Source organism: Elephantulus edwardii, unplaced genomic scaffold, assembly GCF_000299155.1.
Source record: "Elephantulus edwardii isolate Elephantulus edwardi_28Jun2011 unplaced genomic scaffold, EleEdw1.0 scaffold00145, whole genome shotgun sequence".
Lineage (NCBI taxonomy): Eukaryota > Metazoa > Chordata > Mammalia > Macroscelidea > Macroscelididae > Elephantulus > Elephantulus edwardii.
Genome location: NW_006399895.1, coordinates 7,937,365 through 7,964,858, shown reverse-complemented (window position 1 = coordinate 7,964,858; position 27,494 = coordinate 7,937,365). Strand labels below are relative to the sequence as shown.

At 36.2% G+C, this 27,494-nt stretch overlaps 1 protein-coding gene across 5 annotated transcripts in view; it reads right to left on the bottom strand.

Moving 5' to 3' along the window:
- Positions 1-27,494, bottom strand: part of NEDD4 (neural precursor cell expressed, developmentally down-regulated 4, E3 ubiquitin protein ligase) — a 176,929-nt gene that overhangs the window by 83,483 nt on the left and 65,952 nt on the right. For 4 of the 5 annotated variants that reach the window (XM_006894514.1, XM_006894515.1, XM_006894516.1 and 1 more), the window contains exon 1: positions 24,501-26,361. The exons of the other annotated variant lie outside the window; for it this stretch is intronic. In XM_006894514.1, coding sequence (XP_006894576.1) covers positions 24,501-26,060 — 1,560 coding nt within the window. In that variant the 5' untranslated portion in view covers positions 26,061-26,361. Of the gene's footprint in view, positions 1-24,500; positions 26,362-27,494 lie in introns of those variants that run through there. 5 annotated transcript variants of the gene reach the window in all.

Genomic DNA, 27,494 nt, shown 5'->3' with positions numbered 1-27,494 from the left:
GGAAAATGCATGTCATTCCTCTGTAGTATCTGGTCCCCTCTGGACCCTCATCATTTCCTTCACCTGCTCCCCCCACCGACCAAACTGTGTAGCTCTGCAACTGCATCCTGGCCCATCCTCACCTTTCTGCCCCCAACCCTCACCTCCTTATACCCCCAATATGTTTTTCCCAATAAAAAAAGGAAAAAAAACAATTCTCAGTGTATAAACTTGTATTATATCATTTTGTATATGTAACACATCTGCTTATCATTTTTATTTTGTGTAACTTAAATATTGTATATATCCACTCCTCACTTACTGACATGATTTAGTTCCAAGACCAGGTCATTACATGAAAAGTATCATGATGTGAAAATGAAAGATAGCAAGATGACTACTTCATCACAGCTCCCAAACCACATCATTTAAAAACTGCCACATTACATCATATTACTTCATAACCGACAAACCACTTGAGAATCGTGGCCAGGCTGATAACAGAGCCAGAGGCACCTTACCTTGTGCCTCCTACCTTGGCATTTGTTACTGCTGAACATAGGCTGTTAATGCACACAGTAGTCAGAAAGATATTTTACCATAGTGGTAAAAGCAAAATGTTGGAAAACAATATAGTAAAAATGTGAGGAGCAGGTGTAATTTAAAACAGAAGCAGATCTGGATGACTGATTCAGTATTCCAAAAGGGATTAGCTTCCTGATTGAGCTGAAAATCACATATAAAGTGATTTATACTTTTATCTTAGATATTTTCAGTTTACCTATTATTTTTCAGCACAAGATGAAGAGGTTTACATTTGAATTAACATCTTATTCAGTGCAAACAAGTACTATATCTTCTCATAATTATATTCAAACTCTCTACCAAAACGTGCCAAGATTGCTCTGTACAAATTACTTAATTATAAGGGGTGAACTGTGGATAGGCAGTAAAATAAATGGCAACAATTAATAGCCATAAAATGTTTCAAGCCACTGTTCTCTGAAAAAGAAATCAATAACTATTTCAGAGATCAAAAAAGATCAGAGCATAGTTAAAAGGGCTAACGCTAAGACACTAAGGAGAAAATATTTCCGTTTGTTTGAAGTAGAACTTAAACTTTCATTTTCCTTAAGGCCACCAGAGCTCCCTAACCTAAGAGGTTATATGGTTTCTTAATTTATACACAAATAGATATTTTGACTTGGAGGCTACTGATACATATTTATCACTGAGAAAAATAATGATAATGTATATGAATGGCACATTTATAGTATTTATATACATAAACATATAACTTCTGCTTTCAAAATATTTCTGAAAATTATTCTTTTTTAAAATACTGGCTTATTTACAAAGTTCTTCTACACCAGATCTTTCCAGTTTCCTTCACCACCACCTACTCCACTCATCTACTTGTGTGAGCCTATGATTAACCACCCTCCACACTCCTGCCCATCCTCACCCCTCCACTTCCCCTTCTCTCACTTGGAGACTCATACTCATCCTACAATAATGGTTTATATAAGTATTTGTCCTTACGGGACTGAGTTCATTCACTTAGCATAATGCTCTCCATTCCCTCCTATATTAGGTAATGATTTACAAAATCATTGTTCCTGCATGCTGCGTAATGTTCCTTTGTATGAAATATACCAGTTTCTCAATCCATTCTATTTTGGTTAGTCATTTGAGCTGTTTCCAGGTTCTGGCGATGGTGAATGAACATTGCTATGAACATTGCTGCACAAGTCTCTTTGCCTTAATTCTCATTTTCTCTGGGTATATTCCAAGCAGTGGAATAGCTGGATCATATAGAATTTCTATTTTCAGCTTTTTGAGGAAACAGCAAACTGCCTTCCTGAGAGGTTGTACCATTTTACAGCAAAGTGGAAAAATAATTTTTAATGAACACCCTTTCTTTCAAAATCTACTTTTCATACAACTAAATGCTATGAATAGAGAAAAAGGATTTTGAAAACAAAGGCCTTTTCTAGATGTGGCACTGTTCCTGTAAAGATTTATAATCTTAGAAACCCTGTAAAGTTGTTCTATTGAGTTCTACAGGATCATCAGTCAAATAGATGGGTATGAGCTTTTAAAAGCCAGTTCTACCAAGTAAAAAATGCATTTACATACCTTCTTCTCTCTTACTTCATACTGGCTCACTCTATATTATGACCTTATTTTAGAAATTTTTCTAGAAGTCCAAGTCATAGTGATTTTTAGCAAATCAAGGGGAAAATGGCTCTTGGTAAACAACGTAATCTAACTTATGTTATCAAATCATAATAAGACAGATTTTGCACATCTCTCAAAAGTCAGTTATCTTTGCTTAAAGCAAACAGAAGCCCCAAGGTTGTGATCTGCTTAGTCAGCTTGTTGGAAGGTTATACTGTAAAACAGACATTGAACTTGTTCTCAGACATACTGCATCACAGAGCTTGAAAATTTTGGCAATACATTCTATCACTATCAGTAGCCCTTGCATTTTTAAAGGCATTTTTACCTAGGAGATGAAGGTGGTAAGAGAGATGGGTGAAAACGCTATTTCATTCAGTTTCAGTTTTAATTTCTCTGACAAATCAGTTTTTGCAGCGGTTTCATCATACAACTACAGAAACTGAAGAGCTGTCAAAAAATGGCCATGTAAGAATGGTCATCACAGACCTTTACCAACTTCACAAAGAGAAACGGTCCCAGTCAACAATATTAACAACACAAACACCTATTCTCATGAAGTTAGACATGTCCCCTACACTCCTGCACATCTTTCTACTCATCCAAACATTAATCTTACTGCATTACTGGGTCCAAAATCCATTACAATAATTCATAGATCACAAAGTCAAAAGGCTATAATTCAGGTTAGTAGCATAATATAATCAGTCAAGACAGTTTCTTAAATGTACTCAGAGGTACTTTAGACTATAGCCTTGCAGCTTTAGGGTCTGAGTCTTGCCAATTAGTCCTGGCTCTCTACCTCTCTGTCAGCCTCAGTCCTTCAACAAACTTGAACAAAAGACTCTTAGCTTCAATTCCATGGCATAGTCCATCCCAATGTCAGGTCCGTCTCATATCAAGACTTAGATTCTCTGCTGCTGGTTGCTATCACTGCTGTTCCCAAAGGCCCTGCTCTGGCTGGTTCAAGAATCACTGGCCCTAAAGGATACACTGCATTCTCTTGCTTCATCATTGCTAATGGTGAGATTCTCTCCATTTGGCTGTTGGATGCATTGTGAATAGGCTAACATATCCTATTTGCATATTCTCACCCATTCAAATTGCAAAGTCAGACTTAGTGGCTAGAAGTCATTTTGAGCAATAAACCCTTAACACTACATGAAATGTCTTGATGAGTTTTTTTATCTTTACATGCTTTTTTTTTTACAGTTTATTATTTACAGTGAAAATAGAAGCCATTTCTTAATATCCTCCAGAAGGGAAGGCATCTGAAGCAGACAAGGAGTTAGAGGACTCAGAGATTGTGTAGTATCAAAATCTAAACACAACTGAAGAATTTTACAATTATTTTTGAAATTAAAAATACTGTACCCACCTACTTTTAGAGAGTTATGATGACACAGTTCACAGGGAGTTTTGCTACTTATCCAAAAACTGCTCCTCTTTGATTCAAATACACCATTAGCTCCATGGGAAAAGATTAAAAGTCTCCTCCTGTGTGATCTGTAGCTTCAGAAACCCACTAAAGAGTTAGTTAGGAGTCAATTACTACTCCACTGCAAGGAGAGAGAGAATTTTCTTTTACAAATCGTTTATATTGTATAACTCCAAGGAGCTCTAGTGGTCTAGTGGTAAGGAGCTGTGCTGCAACTCTGAAGGCACATTGTTGGAATTCACCAGCTGTTCCATAGGAGAAGGATGCGCAAACTACTTCCATGCAATTAACTGCCTCTGAAAACTTGCTGCAGGGCCAGGTTCAGACTCGACAACAATAATGAAAATATAAAGTGAAACAAAGAGTTTGCATTTATTTCAATATTTCTCCCTCTCACAAGAAAGGGTGCAGACTCATCCACTGTTTCAAATTAATCTTTCAAATAAAGAAAAATAACAAGGAGACTAAATAAAGTTATTACTTCACCAGGAAATAATCCACAGCTGGATATCAAATAGAAGTCTGGTGGAGCAGAGGATTAAGCTTTGAATAACAACCAAAGAGAGTTGTTTCCATAAATTATGATTGCAACCTTGAAAACATTACCAAAATGGTTCTTCTTAGTTCTATAGCAGCACTGCACATTAATGTAATTAAAAAATAAGAGGGATAAATAAACCAATATAAAATAAAAAAATTTTAAAAAGATCACAATGCTCAAAGCAGGAAAAAAAATGAGAGGAAAAAGGTTCTTCCTCAAGGAGAAGCAGCAGTTAGTCTTGGTTGAAAATTGTCACTGAGGTTCACCTTTCTAAGATCCAAGAAATTCTGATACTTTTCTAGGACTTTGTACTAAGTTTGTTGCTATGTAACCTTGAGTAGGAAGCAGCTCATAGCTTGCCCTCTACTGAGTTTTCAGGGGTTGTAAACTGCATGGAAGGAGACTGTCCATCCTTTTCCATAGAACAGCTAGTGGATTTGGACCACCTGTATTTGGACTGACTGGTAATACAACTCCTTATGACTAACTCACCAGAACTCCTTGACAAACTTCCTGGTGGAAGAATAAGATAAACTTTCAAAGGAGAAGCTACTGTTATTTGGGAAATTACATACTTATTTTAAATAGAATCAAATTTAGCATGTGGTTGCCTCCAATGTTGTGAAAGAGTAACGTCTTAGGAATCAAGGAATTCTATAAAGTCTCAGAGTTTAGAAATTTAAAAACAAGTATGAAAAGATGGACTAAGGTTTTCACTTAAAGTAAACATGTGGTAATAGGGCAGCTGAGGAAAATAATTTAGAGGATTTTGTTGCTTAAACTCAAATTTCAAAGGATTCTGGTAAGGTTTACAAAGGAGTGCTACACATCAGCAGGTGTTGTAATCGCCTGGAAGGCTGTTAAAAGACAGGTCCCTTCCTCGCTTCCCCTCTAGTATTCCTAATTAAATGGGTTGGGGCTGAAAATTTGCTTTTCTTACAGGTGGTAAGTATAGTATGAGAATCACATAAGAAAGTAATCTAATCAAAATGCTAATCTGGATTTCCAAAGTTATAGACCTTAAAGCCAATAATTTATAAAACCATCTAGTGGTAAGAAGTTGCACTATCAACTCAAAATATGCAGGTTCAAACCCACCAGCTGTTCTGAAAGGGAATATGAGCAATCTTCTCCTATGTGACTTACAGTCTCTGAAAACCCACTGAAGGGTCAGCAATGAGTCAATTTCGGCTCACCAGCAATGTGTGAGATGTCTAAATAATCACAAAGATGGTGCAGGACTGAGCAATGCTTTGTTCTGTATACAGAAGGTCACCAGGAGTGCTAACTGGACAGCAAGTAACAATAACAATGTCCAGGCTGACTGGGTGGTTCTAAGATAATCCCTAGTCATTGTCCAGCTTTCTGATGCATAGCAAGTAATTGCAAAGACCATGGCCTGTATCCAGCACATCTTAGTCTCCAGACTGACATTGTTGCTTTCCAGTACTTTGGAGAGGTCTCTGAAAGCACACATTCCCAATGCAATTTGTCTTTTAATTTCCCGACTGCTGATGTCAAGAGTGTTAATTGTAGAGCCAAGCCAACTGAAGCTGCTAACAATCTCAATCTCTTCATTTACCATGATGCTGCCAATCAGTCCAGTGGTGAGAATCTTTGTTTTCTTGATGTTGAGCTTCAATCCATAATGAAACTGTAGTCCCTGACCCTCTGCAGCAAGCACTTCAGGTCCTCTTCATAATGCAGACTGTTGATGAGTCTACCTCCAATCTTGATGTCACATTTCTCCTCATAGAGCCCAGACTCGTGGATAATCTGTTCCACATATAGATTGAAAAGATATGGAGATAGGACACATCTTTGGCACATACCTTTCCCAATTTTGAACCATGTAGTGTTTCTTCGCTCTGTTTTGATGACTGTCTCCTGGTTCAAGTGTGAACACTTGATCACAACCAAGTGTTCTGGGATTCCCATTCTTCTCAGAGTCAGACACAGTTTGTTGTGACTCACACAGTCTAATGCCTTTGTATAGTCAATGAAACACAGATAGACATTCCTCTGGTACTCTCTGCTTTCAGCCAAGATCCATCTGACATTAGCTATAATATTCCTTGTACCACAGCCTCTTCTAAACCCAGCCTGCACTTCAGGCAATTCTGTTGATGTGCTGTTTCAGTCGTTTTTGGATAAACTTCAGCAGAATCTTGCTTGCATGTAGTATCAATGATACTGTTCGATAATTTCCGCACTCTGTTCAATCACGTTTCTTTGAAATGGGAACAAATATAGATCTCTTCCAGTTAGCCAGGTGGTTGTCCTCTGGATTTCTTGGCACATCTTAGTGAGCACATCCAGAGCAGCATCTGTTTGTTGAAATATGTCAATCTGTATGTTCTCAATTCTTGGGGCCTTATTTTTTGCCAATTCTTTCAGAGCAGCTTGAACTTTTCCCTTCATCAATCACAGGCTTTTTTGTTCATATGTTGTTTCATGAAATTCTTCCGTGTCTACCAATTCCTTTTGGTACAATGACTCTGTATACTCTTTCCATCTTCTTTTAATGCTTCCTGGATCATTTAATATTCTGCCCAAAGCCTCCTTAAGTACTGCAATTTGAGGCTTGATATTGTTCTTCAGTTCCTTCAGCTTAAGAAATGCTAAGTGAGTTGGCCCTTTTGATTTTCTGACTCCAGCTCCTTTCACATTTCATTCTAATATTTTACTTTTTCTTCCTGCACTGCCCTTTGGAATCTTCTGTTCAACTCAATATCTTGAGTTCTTCCCTTTGTTTTGGCTTCTTGGCGCTCTAGTGCAATATCAGAGTTTTTTCTGACATCCATCTTGGTCTTTTCTTCCTCCTCTGTCTTTACAATGACCTTTCACATTCTTCCTGGATGATAATCTTTATATCCTCCCACAGCTCCTCTGGTCTTTGCTCATTAATGTTCAAGGTCTCAAACCTGTTCCTGAGATGGTTTTGAAATTCAGGTGGGATAGACTCAAGGTTAAATTTTGATTCCTGTGGACTTGATTTAATTTTCCTCAGCTTCAGCTTTAACTTGCATATTAAGACATTTAAAATAATATAACACAGAACAGAATATAAAGAGAGTAAAAAGAATCAGGTATGTCTGTATTTGCCTTTTTACCTTAGTTTATAAGAGACAGTTAAAAATTTTTTTTTGCTTTCTAACTGCGGCAAGCCTCTACTGAAAAACCTTGGAAAACTCTTAATTGTGTAAACATAATTCTCCAGATATGCTAGAAAGTATAATCCATTTTGATAAAAGAGTTTAAAGGTGATCACAAGTTTAAGAACATCTGGTGAAACCAAGTTAAAAATGTCTATTTATTGCAGAATTTGTAGGGATTTAAATTTTAGTGTGCATTGTGACATTCCAAAAAATAACTGTGCCCAACATTTTATAAACTTATTTGACAATGAGATATGCCTTATTTATGGTACCTTACAGATTTAAAAATATTGGTTCACAGGAAATTCAATACTTAGCAATGGATTTTAGACTGACTGTTTTTCCATTCTACCTTGCAAATTTGTTAATTCAAGCCTCCCCCATAGAGCACCCTAGCTTTGGTGAATAAATCCTATATTTTGTCCTCTCAAATTCACACTGCCTCCTATCCTTTTAAAGTATTTCATCTCCACCTGTGCAAACCCTATTTATCTTATGAAGACCCAGGCTAATGACATTCTAATGGAAAGTTTATTATTGAGACTAAACTGTAGATTCCCCTCTATCCTCTATAATTCAAGTTCAACTTGTATTTATTTTTAACATCTATACTGGAATTTTTCTCAACTCTAACTAGAGTGTAAATTCCTTGAGGTCAACAAACGTTCATGGCTGGTTTCTGAGGCTAGACTCTTTATAATCTTTATTTATAGATTTTTAATTTATAATAATTTATAAATAAATAATAAATTTATTTGTTATTCTAGTGCTACGACTGGGAGAATGTTCTTGATTTCAAGAACTGTCCAGTCCTGCAGCATTGAAAGACAGACTAATTAAAAGGTGAGCACAGTTTGTGAAGGAGAAATACAAGGAGAATGCCACGGTTGTATATTGCAGGGGAAGAACCTTTAAGGAAAATGGTTTTATGCTCCTTTTATTAATTTCAATTTGCTTTAATTTGGAGGTAATAAATACCAAAAGACAATCTCAAAAGGTATTATGTAAATACAGGTAGGTATTTGGTATAACTAAAAAACCCCAGTAAAATAGCATCTCTTTCCATACCTATTTAATTTGTATGCTGAGAAAATTATATGAGAAGCCAGATTCTATGAAGATGAATGTGGCATCACGATCTGAGGAAGATTCATCAACAACCTGAATTACGTAGATGACACCATCTTGCTTGCTGAACTGTGGAGGACTTAAAACACTTGCTACAGAAGATTAGACTGAAGCTTTCAATAGAAATTATATCTCAACATCAAGAAAATGAAATCCTCACCACTGGGATAATAGGGAACATCATGAAAGATGGAGAAAAGATTGAAGTTGTTAATGATTTCATCTTACTTGAATCCACAATCAACACACTTGGTGCCAGCAGTCAAGAAATCAAAAGACATACAGTATTTGGAAAATCTGCCGTCAAGGACCTCTCCAAAGTGGTAAAGAGCAAAGAAATTAGTTTAAAGACTAAGGTGCACCTGATCTCAGCTACAGTCTTTCAGATTACTTGCTATGCATCTGAAAGTTAGACAATGACTAAGGATAACAGATGAATAGATGTCTTTGACTTGGGTGTGTTGGAGAAGAGTACTGAACATCCCCTGGACTGCCAGAAAAACAAACAACTCTGTCTTAGAAAAACTGTGACCAGGGTGCTTCCTAGAAGCAAAAATGGTGAAACTTTGTCTCACATACTTTGGATATGCTGTTAAGAGGAGTCAGTCCTTGAAGAAGTACATCAAGCTTAAAAAGATCAGCACAGGAAAGAAAGATCCTCAACAAGAAATACTGACACAATGACTATAATAATGGGCTCAGGTATATCAGAGGCAGTGAGGATGGTATAGGACAGGGCTAGGTTCAGATCTGTGGCTCAAAGCGTCATCGAGAGTCGCAGTTGACTCAATGGCACATACCAACAACAGGATAGCACGACTTACTGGAAAATGAAGTTATCATCTTTGTCTCAGTGAATCCCTTCTTTGTAAAAACTAGGCTCCTTAAGTTCGACAATTTATAAATAGGTGAGTCTGGTCAGCAGAGTTGGAGCAATAATCAGGAGGTTCAACTTATTTGCTCAATTTCCTGCTTTCTGTCTTCTTTAACTTTAAACTCAGTTTTCTGTGACCTAGTAGTAATTCAGGTGTGGTGTCCACTTCCTAAATTACATGCCTCTGGAAACTCTATGATCTTTGATAAATGTCGATAGTTGTGGAGGGGCTTCAGACCTTTTGTTCATAGGGTCGCTGTGAGTTGTACTCGACTTGAAAGCAATCAACAACAGCAGGTTGCTCACAGCTTACCTATGCCCAATGTACCTAGTTCATTGCCTGGCTTTCTTGACCCAAGGGCTGAATTGTTTGAGTTACAGAAGATGGTATTCTTTATTAAGGGTTAGTGCAAACATTTCCCTACTTTTGTTTCCAGCTTTCCCCTGTCTGTTTCTGACCTTTCCTGCCCTCTAGTGGCCAAGAGCCACATTCCCAACCCTAGCATACACCCCCAATTGTAAAATGCACACAATTGGTCAGATGAGCCAGATTAGTATATTTACATGAATCTGGTGGTCTAGTGGCAAACAGTTGCACTGTCAACGCAATAGCATATGTCTGAATCCACCAGCTTCTCCCCAGGAAAAAGACGAGCAATCTTCTGTGAAATTTACAACTTCTGAAAGCCCACTTGAAGGTCAGCTACTACAACTTCGAAATCCATTTTGACATACAGGTACAACTTATTTTTCAAGTACCATAAAATTTCAACCCTAATGCTCTAATTACACTGCCTTCAAATTAAAAAATATATCCACAAAAAGTAAAATTCACAATTCAAGTAAATTTATATTCAGATAAAACCAGTCCATTTAATACTTTATAAGAAAACTAGTCCATTTAATACTTTATTTATAAGAATATTTAAACATCTAAAAAAGTTTAAAAACAATTCCTAAATTATGCCTAAATATTCCTAGTAATTCCTTGTGCATGGTAGGAAATTATTATTTAGTGCATTTTAGGTAATTGTTAGATTTAGGGCTCCAAGTTACAATTTAATCATCTGTAAAGATAATATCATCTAGACTTTATAAGCTTATTAATATCATAACACCCATTTCTTTAGGTATTAAACTGGAGCTAGCTCTATAAGGCCTGAAAGACATTGTTACTAATTTTTGGTTTGTCAAAAGTTTTCTATCTACAAACTTCAAAGAGATTACCCATTAAACCTCTACTTGATTTGCAGGCAAGAAACCTTGAAGCCACAACCATTTTAACTCTCTGGTATTTAAAATTAGAAAGAGAAACCAGTTCTCCAGTAACATGTTTAAAAAAAACACAAAACTTAAGACTTCATTTTCATTCGACAATGGCAGCAAGCACAAGCTTGATCTGGCTTATATTTTCCTCACGGTGCAAAAATTAGTCACCACATTGTAGTCAACCCAAATGGAAATTTTCCTTTAGACAACTCTTACTTTCCCCCCTTTTGATGCCATCCTTACTAAAATAAACTTCCTCAAGAGCTTTATTTTGGAGTCTTCTCTTACTACAGGATAGGAGGAGAGTTCCTGAGTCAGTGGTGGAGTGGGAAAGTGCTTTCACAGCTGAGCTGAGTTCACATCTAAATAGGCGTTTACTAGACTTATGATCTTGACTGAATCATTTTAACTTTTTTGAGCTTGTTTTCTTATTTCCAATATGGAGATAACTAATATTCCAAAGATACCATGAAATAAAAAACCATGAAATAAAAAAATTATTTGTTAGTTGTATAAATAGCATTTTTTTGTCAAGATAAAAATGATAGTTGGCTTTTAAGTCTTACAACCTTACACTAAAAAAAAGCAGTTAAGAGATCTCTTCTCCTACCTCATTTTATATCTAACATATTTTAAAATAAGTCTGTTCTCTTGCTCAAGATGCTGTGGTGGCACCATGGCTGAGGCATTTGACTGCAAATCAAAAGCTTGGTGGTTTCAATGCATCAGTTGCTCCGAGGGAGAAAGGATGAGGCAGTCTGTACTCAAAGATTTACAGCCATGGTAACACTGTAAGGAGGGCAGTTACTCTCTGTCCTACAGGGTTGTTATGACTCAGATCAATTCACTGGCAGTGGGTTTGGAAGTCTGAGTTCTCCTCCTCAGAGTGACCATTATTTTTACATTTAAATGTAAAATTGGGAAATAGGTTAAGAAAACGCCATTTCTATTACAAACAAGTGTTTAATCTTTCTAGGAATATTTAAAAATCAGACATTTCCTTTATAATAAGTTAATTAAATTGTCATAAATATCTTAAGAAGTCAGGAACTAAATAACAACTTTTTACATAGTTAAAATTTCAGCTTTTAATCCCAGAGGTGTGCAGTTCGAACCCACCAGATGCTCTGCTAGAGAAAGAGTGACAACCTCCTCCTGTACCAGTCAGATCTGATTTGATGGTACACACACAAAAACTAATAAAATAAAATGTAAAAAAAAATTTTAAAATCCCCAATACCCATCAGCTTTTAGCATGGTTTTACCCTCCTTCAACTGGAACAAAACTCAGTTCTGTGGGTAAACTTTCAGCCAAACAACTGACAGGTTGATAAGGTCACCAGTAACACCAAAGAGGCATTCACTCTTTTCTTAGAACAACCCACCACATAATTTCTAAGAGCAGCATTTTCCCAAGGAGAAAGCCCAAAAGGCATGAAAAGATAGAAGGATTAATGACAGGGGAAAAGTTGGAGAAGTGTGATTATATTTTGGATATTGTAATTAATGGTATAAAACAAAATGTGCATGCAGATAGATACAAACATGAAGAGTTGATAAGGATGGGATAGGAGGGAGAAGGAAGGGGACAGAGGTTAGTGGATGGATAGGTCAGGTGAAGGGAAAGGGTGGATTACAGAAAGGATTTGATGAGACGTTATAATACATGGCATTGGTCAACTGTAATTAATGTTATAAAACAAAATCTATACAATGTATATATATGTAAAATATGAATGAATGAAAATCCATTTTTTCTAAAAATAAAACTAACAAATAGATATATTGGATGAAAAGAATGGCAATACACAATATGGGGTTTATTAGACATAGCAATTAATTAGTTAAATTAATCAATGGCAATTAATGTTATAAAAATTATCTATGAATGATTCTATGATAATCCAATATGATTTGTAAATAGAAGAAAGAATAAGTATAAGGGGGGGAAAGCCACAAAATGTATATTGAATGAATGAATGAATGAAAAACTAACTTGCCTTTTAAACTTTCACTCAAGTCACAATAGGAAAACAAAGACATAGTTTACCCCAAACTAACTCAGTTTCAGAGCCTGTGGGGTGGGAACACCCTTTAATCCCAGTTTATCACGGACTGTAGTTATAAAACAAAAAATTGTACAAAATTGGAAATTTCTGCATTGGAGAAAAAAACCAAACTTATGAGAGAAGACCTCCAGAACCTTGACAGTGGGAGGCAACAGCTAGTGAAGCCTTCCAGTGAAGAGGCCCCACACAATCACACAGCCTCAAAGTGACTTCATAGTCACTTATTCCAAAATAGGAAGGAAGAGCCAACATCACCAGACACCTGGAGGAGAGCACCCCCAAATAAGAAGAACAAATAACAATAATTAGAAAGAAACCAGAAACAAGGAAGAATCCAGAAAAAAGTGTAAAAAAAAAAAGTACATAAAGGTAGAACTAAAATATTCTTACAGGACTAAGAGATGGTATTTATTAAAGTAACAGGGTGTTGGGAACCAGGAATCATCAGAAAACAAGGTACAACTTTTATAAAGAATAACAAGAATTTTAAGATTAAATACAAGGGGGAAATCTTTCAGAAAGTAAGCAGGTAAAGAAACAAAAAACAAGAGAGAAAAGAAAAAGGTGAATCAAAGAGGTGCAACCTGGATGATGACAGGAATTCTAGGAAGAGAGAACAAAGAGAAAAATGGCAGAAAGGAAAATATGAAAGAAACATAAAACAAGCCCATGTATTTCTTCAATAAAAACAAAACCTAAATGCAAATTACACAAGCAACTGTGCCTCTTAGAGTGCAGGTGTTCAGCTACTCAAAAGGGGTGTATGGGAATTCTTTTACGTTAAACCTTACAGAGTTCAGAATGTTTTCTATATATTACATTATGCCCTCTCATTTATTTATAAACTCTTTGACTCCTAGAACAGTTTTGTCACTGATGGCAGGCGCATACTGTTTGATAAATACTTGTTAAACACATTTGCTTTGAAGACGACTTGAGTTTCCATTAAGCTCTGTGACTCTTTAAGAGGGTTCAGTCTTTCAGCCTTGGTACAAAAGGTAAAGGTCATTCTTAGCTAAAACAGTTATTTGAAACTCCAGGAATAACTCTGAGAATCCTAGCTCTTAAAGCAAATCTAGAAGGAAGTTGTTGTATTAAACAATAAAAACACTGATAGCATTAAAGCAAATAAAATGGCCTTTGTTTTAAAACCCTTAGAAGTCTTGTATTTCAATCTTCTTTTTCGAAAACTTGATCTGAGCTCTCTCCAGACTAAAAGTTCCACGGTACCCGTTAGTGGAATATGTAGGCTATGAATCAGACTCCACTGTGGAAACTAATCCTTGAGTCACGATCATAATATTCCATTGGCATCCACCCCAGGGACAAGGTATTCATTTAAGAGTGCCACTCTTTCATGCAAAGGATGAAGCATCAAGTAACTTCCACTCATCATTATAGCCACACCTTAAATGCCCTAGTTTGGGTATCTGTCCAGGGCCACCCAGTCATCCTTGCCTATCAAGATTCTATGCCATCTCTACCCTATTCCAAAGGGTTCCTGTCTTCTTTCACCAATTTAATAAATATTTATTGAGTGCCTATTATGAGCTACACACTGTTCTAAACATTGGGAATACATCTGTATATAAATCAAAGTCTCTGATTTATGTAATTGCATTCTAGAAAACTGGAGCAATGAAAATTTGACCACTTGGTTAATCTCTTTCTCTATACTTTTTCTCACCACTTCTAGAGAATTTACATTTGTCTGCCTCTCTTTCTCCCCCTTCCTCTCTTTCTCCTTCCCTCCCTCCTCCCCTTCCCCCCTACCCTAAGTCATCTTTAACGTTTTCTTGCTCTGGTTCTTTTGTTTTTTCCTTCAGGAAATGTTTTATCTCCCTAAAATCAAACCAAGCCATGAGCAGCCACAGCCTACAAAAATTTTACCACCAGAAAGATTTCTTAAACTGCTTCAACAGAATTTGTCTCAGGATTTTAAAAAATGGATTCTTATTTCATAAGTGATAAATCATTTAAGTGGCAGTATGACATTAACTACAAATGGCTTTATTATTGAATATTGGTTTATTTACAAAGTTTGAATACATTGTTTTTCACACAAGATAATTTCCATTTCTTTCACCCCCACCCACCCATCAATTTGTGCGACCCTATGATTAACACCTCACCCCTCTCCCCACCCATCCACCCTCTGCTTCCACCCTCCCCCGCTTTGGATCCTCACACTCATTCTACAAAAAATGACTTATACAGTATTTGTCCTCACGAGACTGAGTTATTTCACTCCGTATAATGCTCTCTAGTCCTTTCCAAGTTAATTAGTAATTTACAAAATCATTGCTCCTGTGTGCTACTTAGTATTCCATTGTATGAATGTACCACTTCCCAATTCATTCATTTGTAGCTGAACATGTGGGGTGTTTCTATGTTCTTGTGATGGTGAATAATGCTGCTATGAACACTGGCATACAATTCTCCATTTGAGCCTCACTTTTCATTTTCTCAGAGTATATTCCAAGCAATGAAATAGCTGGATTATATGGAATTTCTATATTCAGCTTTTCGAGGAAGTGTCAAACTGCCTTCCAGAGTCGTTGTACCACTTTACAATCCCACCAACAATGTATAAGCATTTTTTAAAAGTTTATTCTTTTTTAATATATTTTTAAATAATTTTAATGAGCATTTACAGAGATTTTGGATTTCTATTCATTCATTGCTGCACTTCTCTCCCCCCCCCCCCTCCCCCGCCCCCCTCCCCCAGTTCGCTCCTCTCTTTCAAAAGTAAAAGAAACACTCCTTCCTTGGTACACAATCCCCCCGCACCCCTCCCACCACCCCAAGTACTACAAATGGCTTTTAAGCACTCTCATATAGAACTATAAAAGAGACAGCTTATAACTAAGAATTGGTCACAGTGGTTTTGAATCATTACACAAAATAATGTAAGATTTATATATAGGCTTGAGTATGTAACAAATTATGAGGATGGCACAGGATAGGACAGGCTTCACTCCTGTTGTACAGAGAGTCACTACTGGTCATACTCAATTCAATGGCAGTTAGCAACATGAAGTTCATACTAACTGGTACTGTTAGAGGGAAGTATATTTAAAAGGTGTAAAATGGTCACAAGGATGTAGATATTTCATGATTAAGCTATAACATCAAAATCCATCGTCATCTAAATTGATTCCAACTCAATAACTCTATAGAAAAGAGTAGAACTGCTTCTAACGGTGTCTGAGGTTGTAAATCATTATGGGAGTAGTTTCCCCTCTTCTTTCTCCCACAAAGTGGCTGGAGGTTGGAACAACCAACCTTTTGGTTAGCAATGTACCTACTAACTTTCTAAGCCAAAAGAGTTCTTATAAGCCAGAATAGTTAAGGAAAGTAACATTTCAATTGTATATTTTAAAAATCTTATCTTGGAGAAGATTATGCTGAGTGAACTAACTCAATCTCATAAGGAAATATGGCATAAGATCATTATTGTAAAAACAGGATAACTAGTAAGATGTGTATAAATATTCAAAGAGGGAGGAGAAAGGGGGGGCTAGGCAGGGGGAGTCATGGGGTAGCAGAGTTTGGTGGGCAGGGGGAGGGGATGTAGGAATTAGGAAAGATCCAGTGGGATCTAAAAAAAGACGAGGTAATAGTGCGCATAGATCAATTGTGATTAATTTTATAAGACACAAGTAGGGGAATGATTGTATGAAACACGATATGTATGAAGGAATGTGTGAAATACAATTTATATGAGTGGAAAAAAATTTTAAAATAATCAAACAAGGAAAAAGTCTTACACTGATAAAAAAGAATGTAAGTTTTAAAAATCTCATAAACCAGAAATAACTTTTAAAACCCTCATTGTCGTAAGACAGAATCAACTGGGGTTCTGTTGTTGTTGTTGTTGTTGTTGTTGTTGTTGTATACCACTGGGTCAGAACAACCTACAGCTGACCCTCCAGGGGTTTTCAAAGGTAGGTTTTAACCACATAGGAGGAGACTGTCCATCTTTCTCCAGAGGAACAGCTGGTGGATTTGAACTGTGTGCCTTTGGATCGGCAGCGCCAACTCCTTCCACTGGAGATTACCCATTTTTTCCCCTGTCAAGCAGCTGGTGGATTCGAACCACCAGACAGAAGCTGCCTCTGCACTAGCAGCACAAATCTCTAGACACTAGGCCATCAGAAGTCCCAAATTAGAAATACCACCATGAAAAAAGAGATTTTTTTTTTTTTTAACAGACCTGCATGTCTTGTAGACAGTATCTTTGAATTCTTAACTGGAAAAAAAAATGTAATCCTGGAAAAAGAAATCTAAGTCAGAACCCTGCAAAAGTCATGCTAAGGCTCTCTCATGATCACGGTTAGTTTAATACCTAAGAAGATTTAAAATCCTGTGCAAATAATTTTGGTCCAAGCCACAGGCACACCTATGATCCTCTTTTATGTCTTTATTTAACTATGAGTCAAGAGTAATCTTATTCCTCGCAATAAAAATTTTGATTCTTTTAAATAATATCTAGAATATAATGCAGATATCTCTTTAATCAATTATTCAACATAAAGGCACTTTAAGGACTCCCTGAATAGTCCAAGGGTGACTTGTAATAATACTGTCCTAATACTGGTCTTACACCTTGTTTCTCAAAGCAGGATCTGAAGATCATCTACAAACACATGAAGTGTTTGAAAAGCATTAGTCTAATTGACATTTTAAGAAATCAGTGGTGGTTCAGCTGTAAAATCTCCTATTGTGTTGGAGACCTGGGTTTTGTAGAGTCAGAACTGATTCACAGATGACCCTCCCAATGGGTTTTCAGAAGCTATTAACTGCACTGGAGGAGACTGTCCATCCTTCTCCCACACAGCAGCTGGTGTATTTGAACCTGTGCCCTCCACGGAGGCTTAGGAGTGGCTAGATGCTGTAGAAGTTTTAGCCAAGCTTCCAGATAAAGACAAACTGGGACCACTTGGAAATCTACTCTAAAATCAGTCAGTAAATACCCTAGGGGTAATAGTGATCCAATGCTGGGGTGGGGTGGGGGTGGGGGGTCCCAGGAGTCTGGGACTGGCTTGACAGCAGCTAAAAACAATCAATACCTTAGAAGCCATTTTCATTTATTACGGATACACAAGCCTTCATTAAGTACTAGAACAGAGTTTAGGAACTTGGAGAGAAAAAGAAACAAAACAATGATGCTGGCCATTATTTTACCCATCTAATAAAATGTTACACTTTCAGATCCTGTTAGGGAGAAAACCTGTTAAGAATGTTTCATTACTTAATGAATGACTAAATTTAATGACATTGTTCATTGTACTACTAATACCTTGGCATAAATGTCTTTTTTGCTTAGTAATACACTTAAACGAGGAGGAGTCCTAATATCTTCTATTTCCTGCTTCCTCATATCTTATAGCCTAATTAGAAATATTGGAAACAGAAGTGACATCCACTTCCTAAATAACATGCCTCCAGAAACTCTATGAACTTTGATAAATGTCAATATTTGTAGAGAGGCTTCAGGCCTTTTGTTTATAGGGTCACTATGAGTTGTGCTCGACTTGAAGGCAATCAACACAATAACACAATTAGAAATATCTTAAATATACCCATTCAAGATACTCTTTGTTGTAACTAGTCCATGAACTAGCTGTAAACTACAAAGACATGCGGGCTGCTTGCTCTTCCAAGTTTGGAGATCTCCTACTCTAATTATAACAGCATCTAAGCAGTTTGTTTACATCTCATAATTGCTTTTAAATAACACTTGTCACACTGAGAGTTTACCCCATAACATGTCACAGAGTTGTCTCAAGGTCTGTCTTCATCTGACCATAGTCTCCCAATCTCATACATGGGCAAACAAAAAAAAAAATACTAAACCAGACACTTGAGCAATACTTCAGATATTTCCTGGATATGCTGACAACATAACTGAAGCCCTTTCTTAACACTCATTCGCTCCTTCTGCTAACCACCTCCTGACCTCAAAACATTGTGTGGCCACACCCAGGGATTCTGCTAAACCCTCTCTGACTAACCAGGCTCCCACTCCTGCCTCCTCCAGGTCTGTCTTGTTCTACTGTTGCCTATAATGTAGAGTTAGAGTGAGTCTAGAAGCTAACATACAAGGGACTCTATATCCAGAAGAAGATCTAAAGGGTACATTTATTCGTCAAGTAACTTATAGAAATGAACCTCAAATACTGACTTGTTTTCTACCTGGAAGCTCTGCTTTTGTTTTCTTTTTGGTGGTAGGAAGCCAATTCAGGAATTATAATAGTCTTGTTGAAGATGAGTATAGATATTGACAGGCAACGTCTCACAACATATTCCTTTCCTTCTTTTCATATCACCAAATCTCTAATGCTATCTTTAGGGCCCTTAATAATCTAATTTATAATAAATGAAAAGAGCTACAACCATTTCTCTTTGCTTTTCTGGAAAAGAAAGGATAATCTTCTGTACACAGGGAGTTTGTTTTACACATCTTATATCTACTAATACTGTGTCTTCCATTAAAAACGAAACATATCCCAAAGCATACCCACAGCTGTTAAGTCAATTCCCACTCAAATCTTGCCCTCCATTCATTCTTCTCTTTCACGACATTTAACAAGCAGATACACTTACTGTCTCTACTTCCTGTTCTTTTTCATCTCTCTTCAATCTGGCTTTTAATGTCACTATTCTTGAGTCTATTCTTGTTATAGTCAGCAAGGATAGACCCTACTACATGCCATTGACACAAATTCTTCCCATACAATGTGCATGCCAACAAGCTTTCCTGGTCTAAGTCTCTTTAGTGGCTTCTCTTTCTTAGTTGCCCTTGAGGTGGTTTGTAACTCATGGAGACTCATGTACAACAGAACAAAAAGCTATCTAGTTCATGATAAGGTGGGGTCTAACTGTTGTAATTCATAAGCTTTTCCACTAAATTTTGGAAGCAGATTGTCAGCTGTTTCTTCCTAGACTATCTTAATCTGAAAACTCTTCTGAAACTTGTTCTGAATCATAGCAAATGTGGCAGAAGAGTGGTATCTGTGCATGAGGTGCACTTGCCAAGAAATCCAAGCCAAGGCACCTCCATGAATAGACAAGAATTCTATCCCTAAGCCACTGACGCCTCATTGATCTTTCTTGTCTTCTCATTACATTTTCTTTCAGTCTCATTAAAGTTGGTTTTCCATAATTTTCAGATACTTCCCCTTTGCTGTCTTCTCTGTGTATCCATTTTCCCCTATCTGGGGGCTTTAATTAGATAACTCTCAGTCTACATGTCCAATGGTCCCTTCTCTCCTGAGCCCTACACCTTTTTCAACTGCCTTATTTAACAGTAGCATCACAGGGATAGCTTCTGGGTAAATCAACTTAATGACACATGAATTTCTCTTCACCCTCCCAATCCAGTACCTTCTCTTGAATTCCTTATCTTAGTTCATAACATCACTATTTACCCAGTAGCTCAAGTTAAGAAGCTTGGGTTCATTTATCATCATGGTACCACAAAAATTTAATAATATAAAAATGAGCACTTTACACTATTCTAGAAAGCATTCCATTAGCTTACTGTATCTTTTTTAGCATCTCTTCAGCATGGAGCTCTACACACTAGTAGGACATCATCTCCTTCTCCATTACCAGGCATCTCAATCCTTGAGGCTATTTCCTAAGTCTAGTTACACTACTTACTGCTGTTTCTATTACTATCTACTTGACATTATTTACAGTGTGAGCTTCTCTTTCACATCTTAGCTTTGCATGTTTTGCTTCTACTGACAATGTTGAGGTTGTATCATCAAGTGGGAACTGACCCATAACTGACCCTCCAATAGGTTTTCAGAGGCAGTAAATCACATAGGAGGAGACTGTCCATCCTTCTCCGGCTGAGCAGCTGGTGGATTTGAACTATCTTCTGACAACAGCCCTTCTCAACTGGGAGTTTTTTGCTGCCCAAGGCACAAAGGCAATGGTGAGAGAACTTTTTTGATTGTCATAACTGGGGGGTTGTTGGTGCTGTTAGGTGCCATCAAGTGAACTCCAACTTAAGAAGACTGTATGAACAGAGCAAGCCTGCCTGACCCTATGCTGTCCAAACAAGCTCTGCTGTGCTTAAGTCACCACTGCAGTCACAGCACTGATCTATCTCACTGAGGGTCTTTTCCAAGTATGACATAGCATCTAGGGCGTAGCAGTCAGGGGTGCTGGTAAATATTTTCACAGGTCAGCTATTCACAACAAGGTAAACTGGCCCAAAACCTCAGCAATGCTGACATTAACAAAGCTGGCAATGTGTTCCTATAAAGACAACAGTCTCAGCAAACCTTGTGGAACAGATCTATTCTGCCAGATGGCGCAATTAGAAAAGTCAGAATTGACTTGACAGCACAGATAATGTTTTATAAATCTCATTGTCTTCAAGTAAGACTCCAACCCAGACCATCCTTCAGGTTTCTGGGACTGTAAATCTTTATGGGAGGAAACTGTTCATCTTTCTTGCAGAGAAACTGGTGGACTCTATCTTCAGGGTTGGTTTTTTTTTGTTAGCATTGCAATGCAGCATAGCATACCACCAGAGCGCCTTATTTTATAAGGGACATTGGTTTTTATATGAGCTATTAAGGGCTGTTCAAGAGCAATTTAACAAAATTTCTCTATCTATCCTACTAATGTTCAGAAATTAAGAACTTACACAAGAATAGAAAGTGGTCTAATGGTAAGGAACTGCACTGCCAACAAAGAGGCCCACAGTTTGAATCCACCAGCCGCTCCATGGAAGAAAAATGGGCAGTCTCCTCCCGTTCATATTGCCTCTGAAAACCAGCTGGAGGGTCATCCATGAGTCAGTTCTGACTCACATATGACAGCAAAATATCACGATAAAAGTAAAATTATTTATTTTAGAGAATATAAGTAAATAAATTATTGACATGTAGAATTCTGAGATTTGCCTTAAAGGCTTCTGAAATAATTGAGATACAAATTTCTTAGGCTTAAATAATTTACCTACCTGGGACTCCATGTAAGACAATGAATGAATATTTTTTAACAAAATAATATTAAAATGAATCCAAATTTTCTAATAATATATGCATATAAATGAAGAATAAAATCAATATATAAGTTTAGGCATAATGTTAAATAATTTTAAATAATAGTAACAAAATCTCTGAGTATCCTAACAATACAATATGATAAGAATTTCCAAAAACAACAGATAGGGGAAAATTATATGTTCTAAAAAACTATTACATTGATTTTGTAATCAAAGTAGTCATCATTGCTATAAACTGACTAGAAATATCTCCACTTTTTCTAAAATAAAACCAAACTCATCACTTCTTAATCTATATCTTAACAGTCAAAAAAATATACACAAAATGTTAAGATATTTAAAAAAAACCTATTTTTAGACATCTACAAAATAACACTGTATTTCAAACATACATATATGTAATATAGGCCAATTATTCTTATTCTATAGTATGCCAGAAATAAACATTATTCCATCTTCATTCTAAATGAAAAACACAGGACAGAGTCTTGTGCCACAGATAAGAGGTAAATGTTCTCACTAAATTTAAAAAATTAGCCATTAATGAGCTGTTGATTATAGAGAGCTAGAAACTTGATACTATGCTACTACAGAGTGGTAGCCAAACACATAGGAAAAGAATCTGTAGATCTCTCAGGGCTTTAGAAACCAGGGTCTCAAACCAAAGCAGTGATTTAATTTCACGGCTGCTCAGTACAGATAGCTGACATTACTAAATGCTACTCTAATATCAACTTGTTAAATGTGAATCCAGACTCAGCATATCAGAATACTAACCCAGACTAACTGGAGTCATGGGAAATATTTTGGGAGCTGTTTATTTATAAATGAGTTACAATATACCACTATAATTAGATTAATATATAATTATTGATAAACAGTGGGTTATTTCTAAAACCCTATTATTTTTGTCTCTGCTTTGATTAGAAAAAGGAAGCCTAATATTTTCCTCTTAAAACAAACCCTTGACTTATCACTGATCAATCAGATCAAGTTAGATCTAGTATAACTGAACTTAAATGCCACTATTCTTGTGTAAAATACTTTTGTAACTATGTACTATGTTTATAGTACCTTTATAAAGAAGAGTTGCTTGATCATTAGAAGGAGGAACAATTCACAGCATTCCAGAAAACTGCACCTTTCACTATTTTATAACCCAATAAATCTGCAGTTAGGCATCTGATTGTCACTAAAATTAGCTTACTTGTCAATAAGAATAGTTAAGAAACGTATGTTTGCCATGCAAAAGGCATTTAATGTACACTTCATTTTTTTAAAAATGCATTATAAATAACCTTCTTCCAAAAATAACAAGCTATAATATAGCCACTAAATAAACAATTTTAAAGATAGTATTACTAGTATGTCTAAATCATCTTTTCCTTTTTGATTAATTACTCCATAAAATGTAAAATAAAATCATCAGTAGTGTGTAATTCAATTAAGAAGCTATTATTACTGTGTTTCTTCAAAACATTACTTCTTTGCTTTCTTTTAGGGAGAAAACCTCTGAAAGGCTAGCAATATTCTTAAAGATAGTTTTTAAAACGTTTTCCAGATGGAGTTAATAATTCTAAAACATACGTCAAAATTTGAAATTTGATATTTTTTTCTTTATCCTCTGCAAATTAAGTTCCTTATATTGGCATCTGGGGATTGGATAACAGTGATTTTATTTACCAGATTTCAGAACAGAGGGAAAAAAAATCTAACAATTACCTAATGTTTTATTTATCTAAAGCTATTTGACCAGAAGGTGCTGCTGATGTTGTTGTTTTAACCCTTAATAGAGATATTAGGTGTTATGTAAATACAATAATAAACAGATAAGCTAATTTTCTGCATGTTGCCATCTAAAATTGGTTTAGTCAGATTTTTTTTAAATATCCTGGAATCTGGCAAGACATTCCAAATATAGAAAATATGTAAATATATTTAAATTTAAAATACTTTATAAAGACCAAGTAGCTTAACATTCATTTGAGTTGAAGTACTTGCATAATAAAGCAAAAAAAATACCAAAATGTCAAAATTACTAGTATAGGAACTAGAAAATTCTGTGAAATGCCTAGTGATTAAAAGAATTCAAAATATTGAATTACATTTTAGGAAACTGTTTAAACTAGTGGCTAAAGAAAAACAGGCTAGAAACTAAATTCCTATGGTATATATATATATATATATATATATATATATATATATATATACACAAATGTAAATAGCATTTATTTTTTCCTCTGCTTTAAACATGTAGTATCATAATTTTTAATCAATAATCTAACAAATACAAGCATTTTAAAGAAATAATCCCTCCATGTTCTTTTATATAAAGACCACCACATCTCTGTGAAAGTTCTTATTATTTAATAAATAAGCATCCTTCATCTTATTTTATGATGACTGAGAAGGGGATAAAACTCTATTAGCATTTTCTAAAGTAAGTAAAGAATATGCAGGTATATATTAAAGTTCCACTTGATGGGAATATATCAAGATAAAATATTACAAAGTTATTTAAATCTTACTTCAATGCTACAGAAATGTTTTTATGGCTTAAATCTCTTAGAAGGTGTTTGAGGTTTTTTAAAAAAATGTGCCATTCTTTTTTTTTTTAATTTTTTTAAAAGAATGTGCTATTCTTACATTGGCAAAACAACAGTAGAAAACTACTAGAAGTTTATCAGATTTAAAAACATAAATTTCATTACTACAAAATATTCATTAGTTCAAAAAGTATGTAACAATATTAAGCTATAATGAATTTTAGCCACATGCTTTATTAAGCTATTTTAGTATAAATGAATATTTACCAAAATCAAAGAAACTTACCTTGCGAGACTGGTTCAAGGAATTTGATAGTTCCCTTGTGAAATCTTTGTTGCTGTCTCTTGATAAATTATTAATTTTACCTTCATTTCCAGGTGCAAACTTTATGAGTAACTGAGATGGTCCCCCCTTAGAACAATTGTGCTTAAGGCTAGATAAACGGGAAATATTTGGATAAGTTCCTCCTAGTGAAATACTTCTTTGTAGAACAGCATGGTTTTTGCTTATCTGTGAATTTGGTCTTTCCAACTGTCCATTGATATTTATTTGATAATCAACATTCTGGTGGGATGGTACACATGCAGATGTCCTATGCATGAGCTTAATAAACTCTGACTCAGAATTGAGCTTAATTTCTGCCATCTCTGGCTTACAGTCCCCATTTGCTGTTTCACAATCAAATGTTGTTGCTTTTGGTTGGGTGAAATGCACTGAAACACATGAATACCCTTCAGATGACTTTTCGCAGACAGTTTGATTTGGACTATTATTTGAAATAACAATTTTCTTTTGCAGTGAGCCCTTCTTGTGAAGTGGCCTTATGTCTCTAGCTTCGCCAGGAGTACAAACTGTTTTAGATAACCGAAGTCCGTTGACAGCTGTTGAAAGAAATCCCTTAGCACTAGTCCCATCTTCATTGTGTGCAATTTCACTGGGAGAAATAATAAACTGGTGTGACGTTTGATAGGATCCTTTACTTGAAAAAGTACCGGTACTTGTTGGAGAAGTTGGTGGGGTGTTTGAAGGACTCCTAGGGAAAATGACCAAAGATGAACAACGTTTTAGTGGAATTTTTGAGTTCCGGCTCACTGGTAGCTTCATAATCTCGACTCCACGCTCCACATTATCCTGGACAAAGGGAACAGTACTTGTACTTCTTGAAAATATTTCACATGGAGTAGTATTCCTATTTGGCACACACTTACTGGAGGTGGTCTCGGACGACACATTTCCACAATAAAAAGGATCATCAGTTGATGGAAAAGTACTGCTACTGCTATCACTGATAACACTGTTGGTGTATGAACCACCACTTGTAATACTTGTACATGATCCATAATCACTACCAGCGCTGCTATAAGATCCATTATCACTGGCTGAAAAGTTACTAAGGCTACCACTACAAATGGCAGAACTGCTTAAAAGGTTAACATCATTCACAGCATTCAGTTCATTATCAACCACAGTACTGCTATCAATGCTTTCCCTCAGGAAGCAAGGAAGGGACGCATCATCACCATCAGTTACAACATTACTAGTATGAAGACAACCACCGTACCTTGTTGGCTGTAATGAAATCTGTAGACAGCTGCTCTTTTTACTAACACTTTCCGAGGAAGGAGCAGACGATCGTTCCTGAGACTTCACGTTTTCCTTTATTAAAGGAGCTAGTGCCGTCTGCCTGGGCGTCAGTTTCATTTGCACAACGTTAGGCGCTGAAATCCGTGTTGGTCTCTTGAAGCACATGTGAACGTTGCTCTCCAAATCATCTCCGGAGGTTTCGGACAAAGGATAAGTATTACTTCTTCTGGCTGCAAAGTGCAATCGTAAGCTTTGTGCCATTTGTTCTCATTTCCAAACATGTTAAGGGCTGAAAGTCATAACAAAGATCTCTGTCCGTGGACAGGCTAGAAGCAGCTGCACTGCATCGAAATAAAAAATCATTTGTGGTCTCTAAAAGAGCTCTTAAGTAGTAGCTTTTGCCCTTAATAAAACATTAGATACCAGATAGCATAGAAAGAAAAAGACGGCCCATTCCTGAGACTGACGTTTCCAAAATGTCTTGAATCGCTTGGAGTCAAAATGCCTTCACTTACAAAGCACTTGATTTCCAGCGACCTTTAAAGCTGAGCTCAGCGGCAGCACACTGACTCACACACTGCCAACCTTGTTTCAATTATACCTTCTCCAATTTGCATGAATGAGTAACACAAGAACAACAATCCTCTAGCATTTCAAGTTGAAACAGTACTTTTTCACCCCAGCTCTTCTAAATGAACATTTAACTGTTTGAATCACTGTGCCTGTACTTTCTCCGCAGAATCCAACCACTAATATTTTTACCCGTAGGCATAGAATTACAGGAAGTTGGTAGGAATGAAAGCCCATGTAATTGAGTATCAAATCAAGGATTGAATTTCCGAATAGTCGACATGCGAGGTATCCAGTCAAGTAAGTTAAGGTAGAAAGGCATATATACGGTTAATTTAAAATAACATCAACATCATCATCAACAATAACAACAAAAAAGTGTATGTTTCAAAAGTTCAAAATCTGGAAATACTAAAACTTTGTGTGAATTAAAATTTTATCATTAAATCAAACATATAAGTATTTTAGCCTCTATAATATTAATTATGAAAGGCAAAACTATAAGAATAGAACTAAAAATTAGCATAGTTATACTACCGCAAAAATTGAGCACAGGACTGGGACGGGGGGGAGGGGCACCTAAGAGAAGCTGTCACCAAACATTTTCTCCTGCAATTTTAAGGCCTTTTGCAGCCAAGTAGTACAGTCTTTAAATGATGCCATTTATATTTTGACTATTAAAACCCTGCCAAGAAATAGGCTAAGCAAACATTCCATTAAAAATATATGCAGATTAGGCAGAAAAACTATACCCCAAAAACAGTTTGAGCACACAGAATATTTTATTTCCACTGTCTCTGCAATTCACTCAGTTAAGAGAGTGTTGTGGTAAGTAAAGAAGTCTAAAAAGGATTTAACACATCAAATAAACATATCTCAATGCCAATTCGGTTCTGAAAAACTCTAAGAGCTCTTTGCTGGCCCCTACTGGTGCTTTGAGGCAATCCTTTCGGCTGTTCGCTATCTAGAAAGAAATACAGCATAGCTGTATTTCTTTATATAAACAAAGTACATATTTGTTTACATTTTCGAGTACTAAGCCCTACCTAGAGGTGGAATTACTTACAACTACCAGTAAAGCTTCCACAGCAGAAAACAGTAGACCTTTGTCTTTGGAGAGGTTGT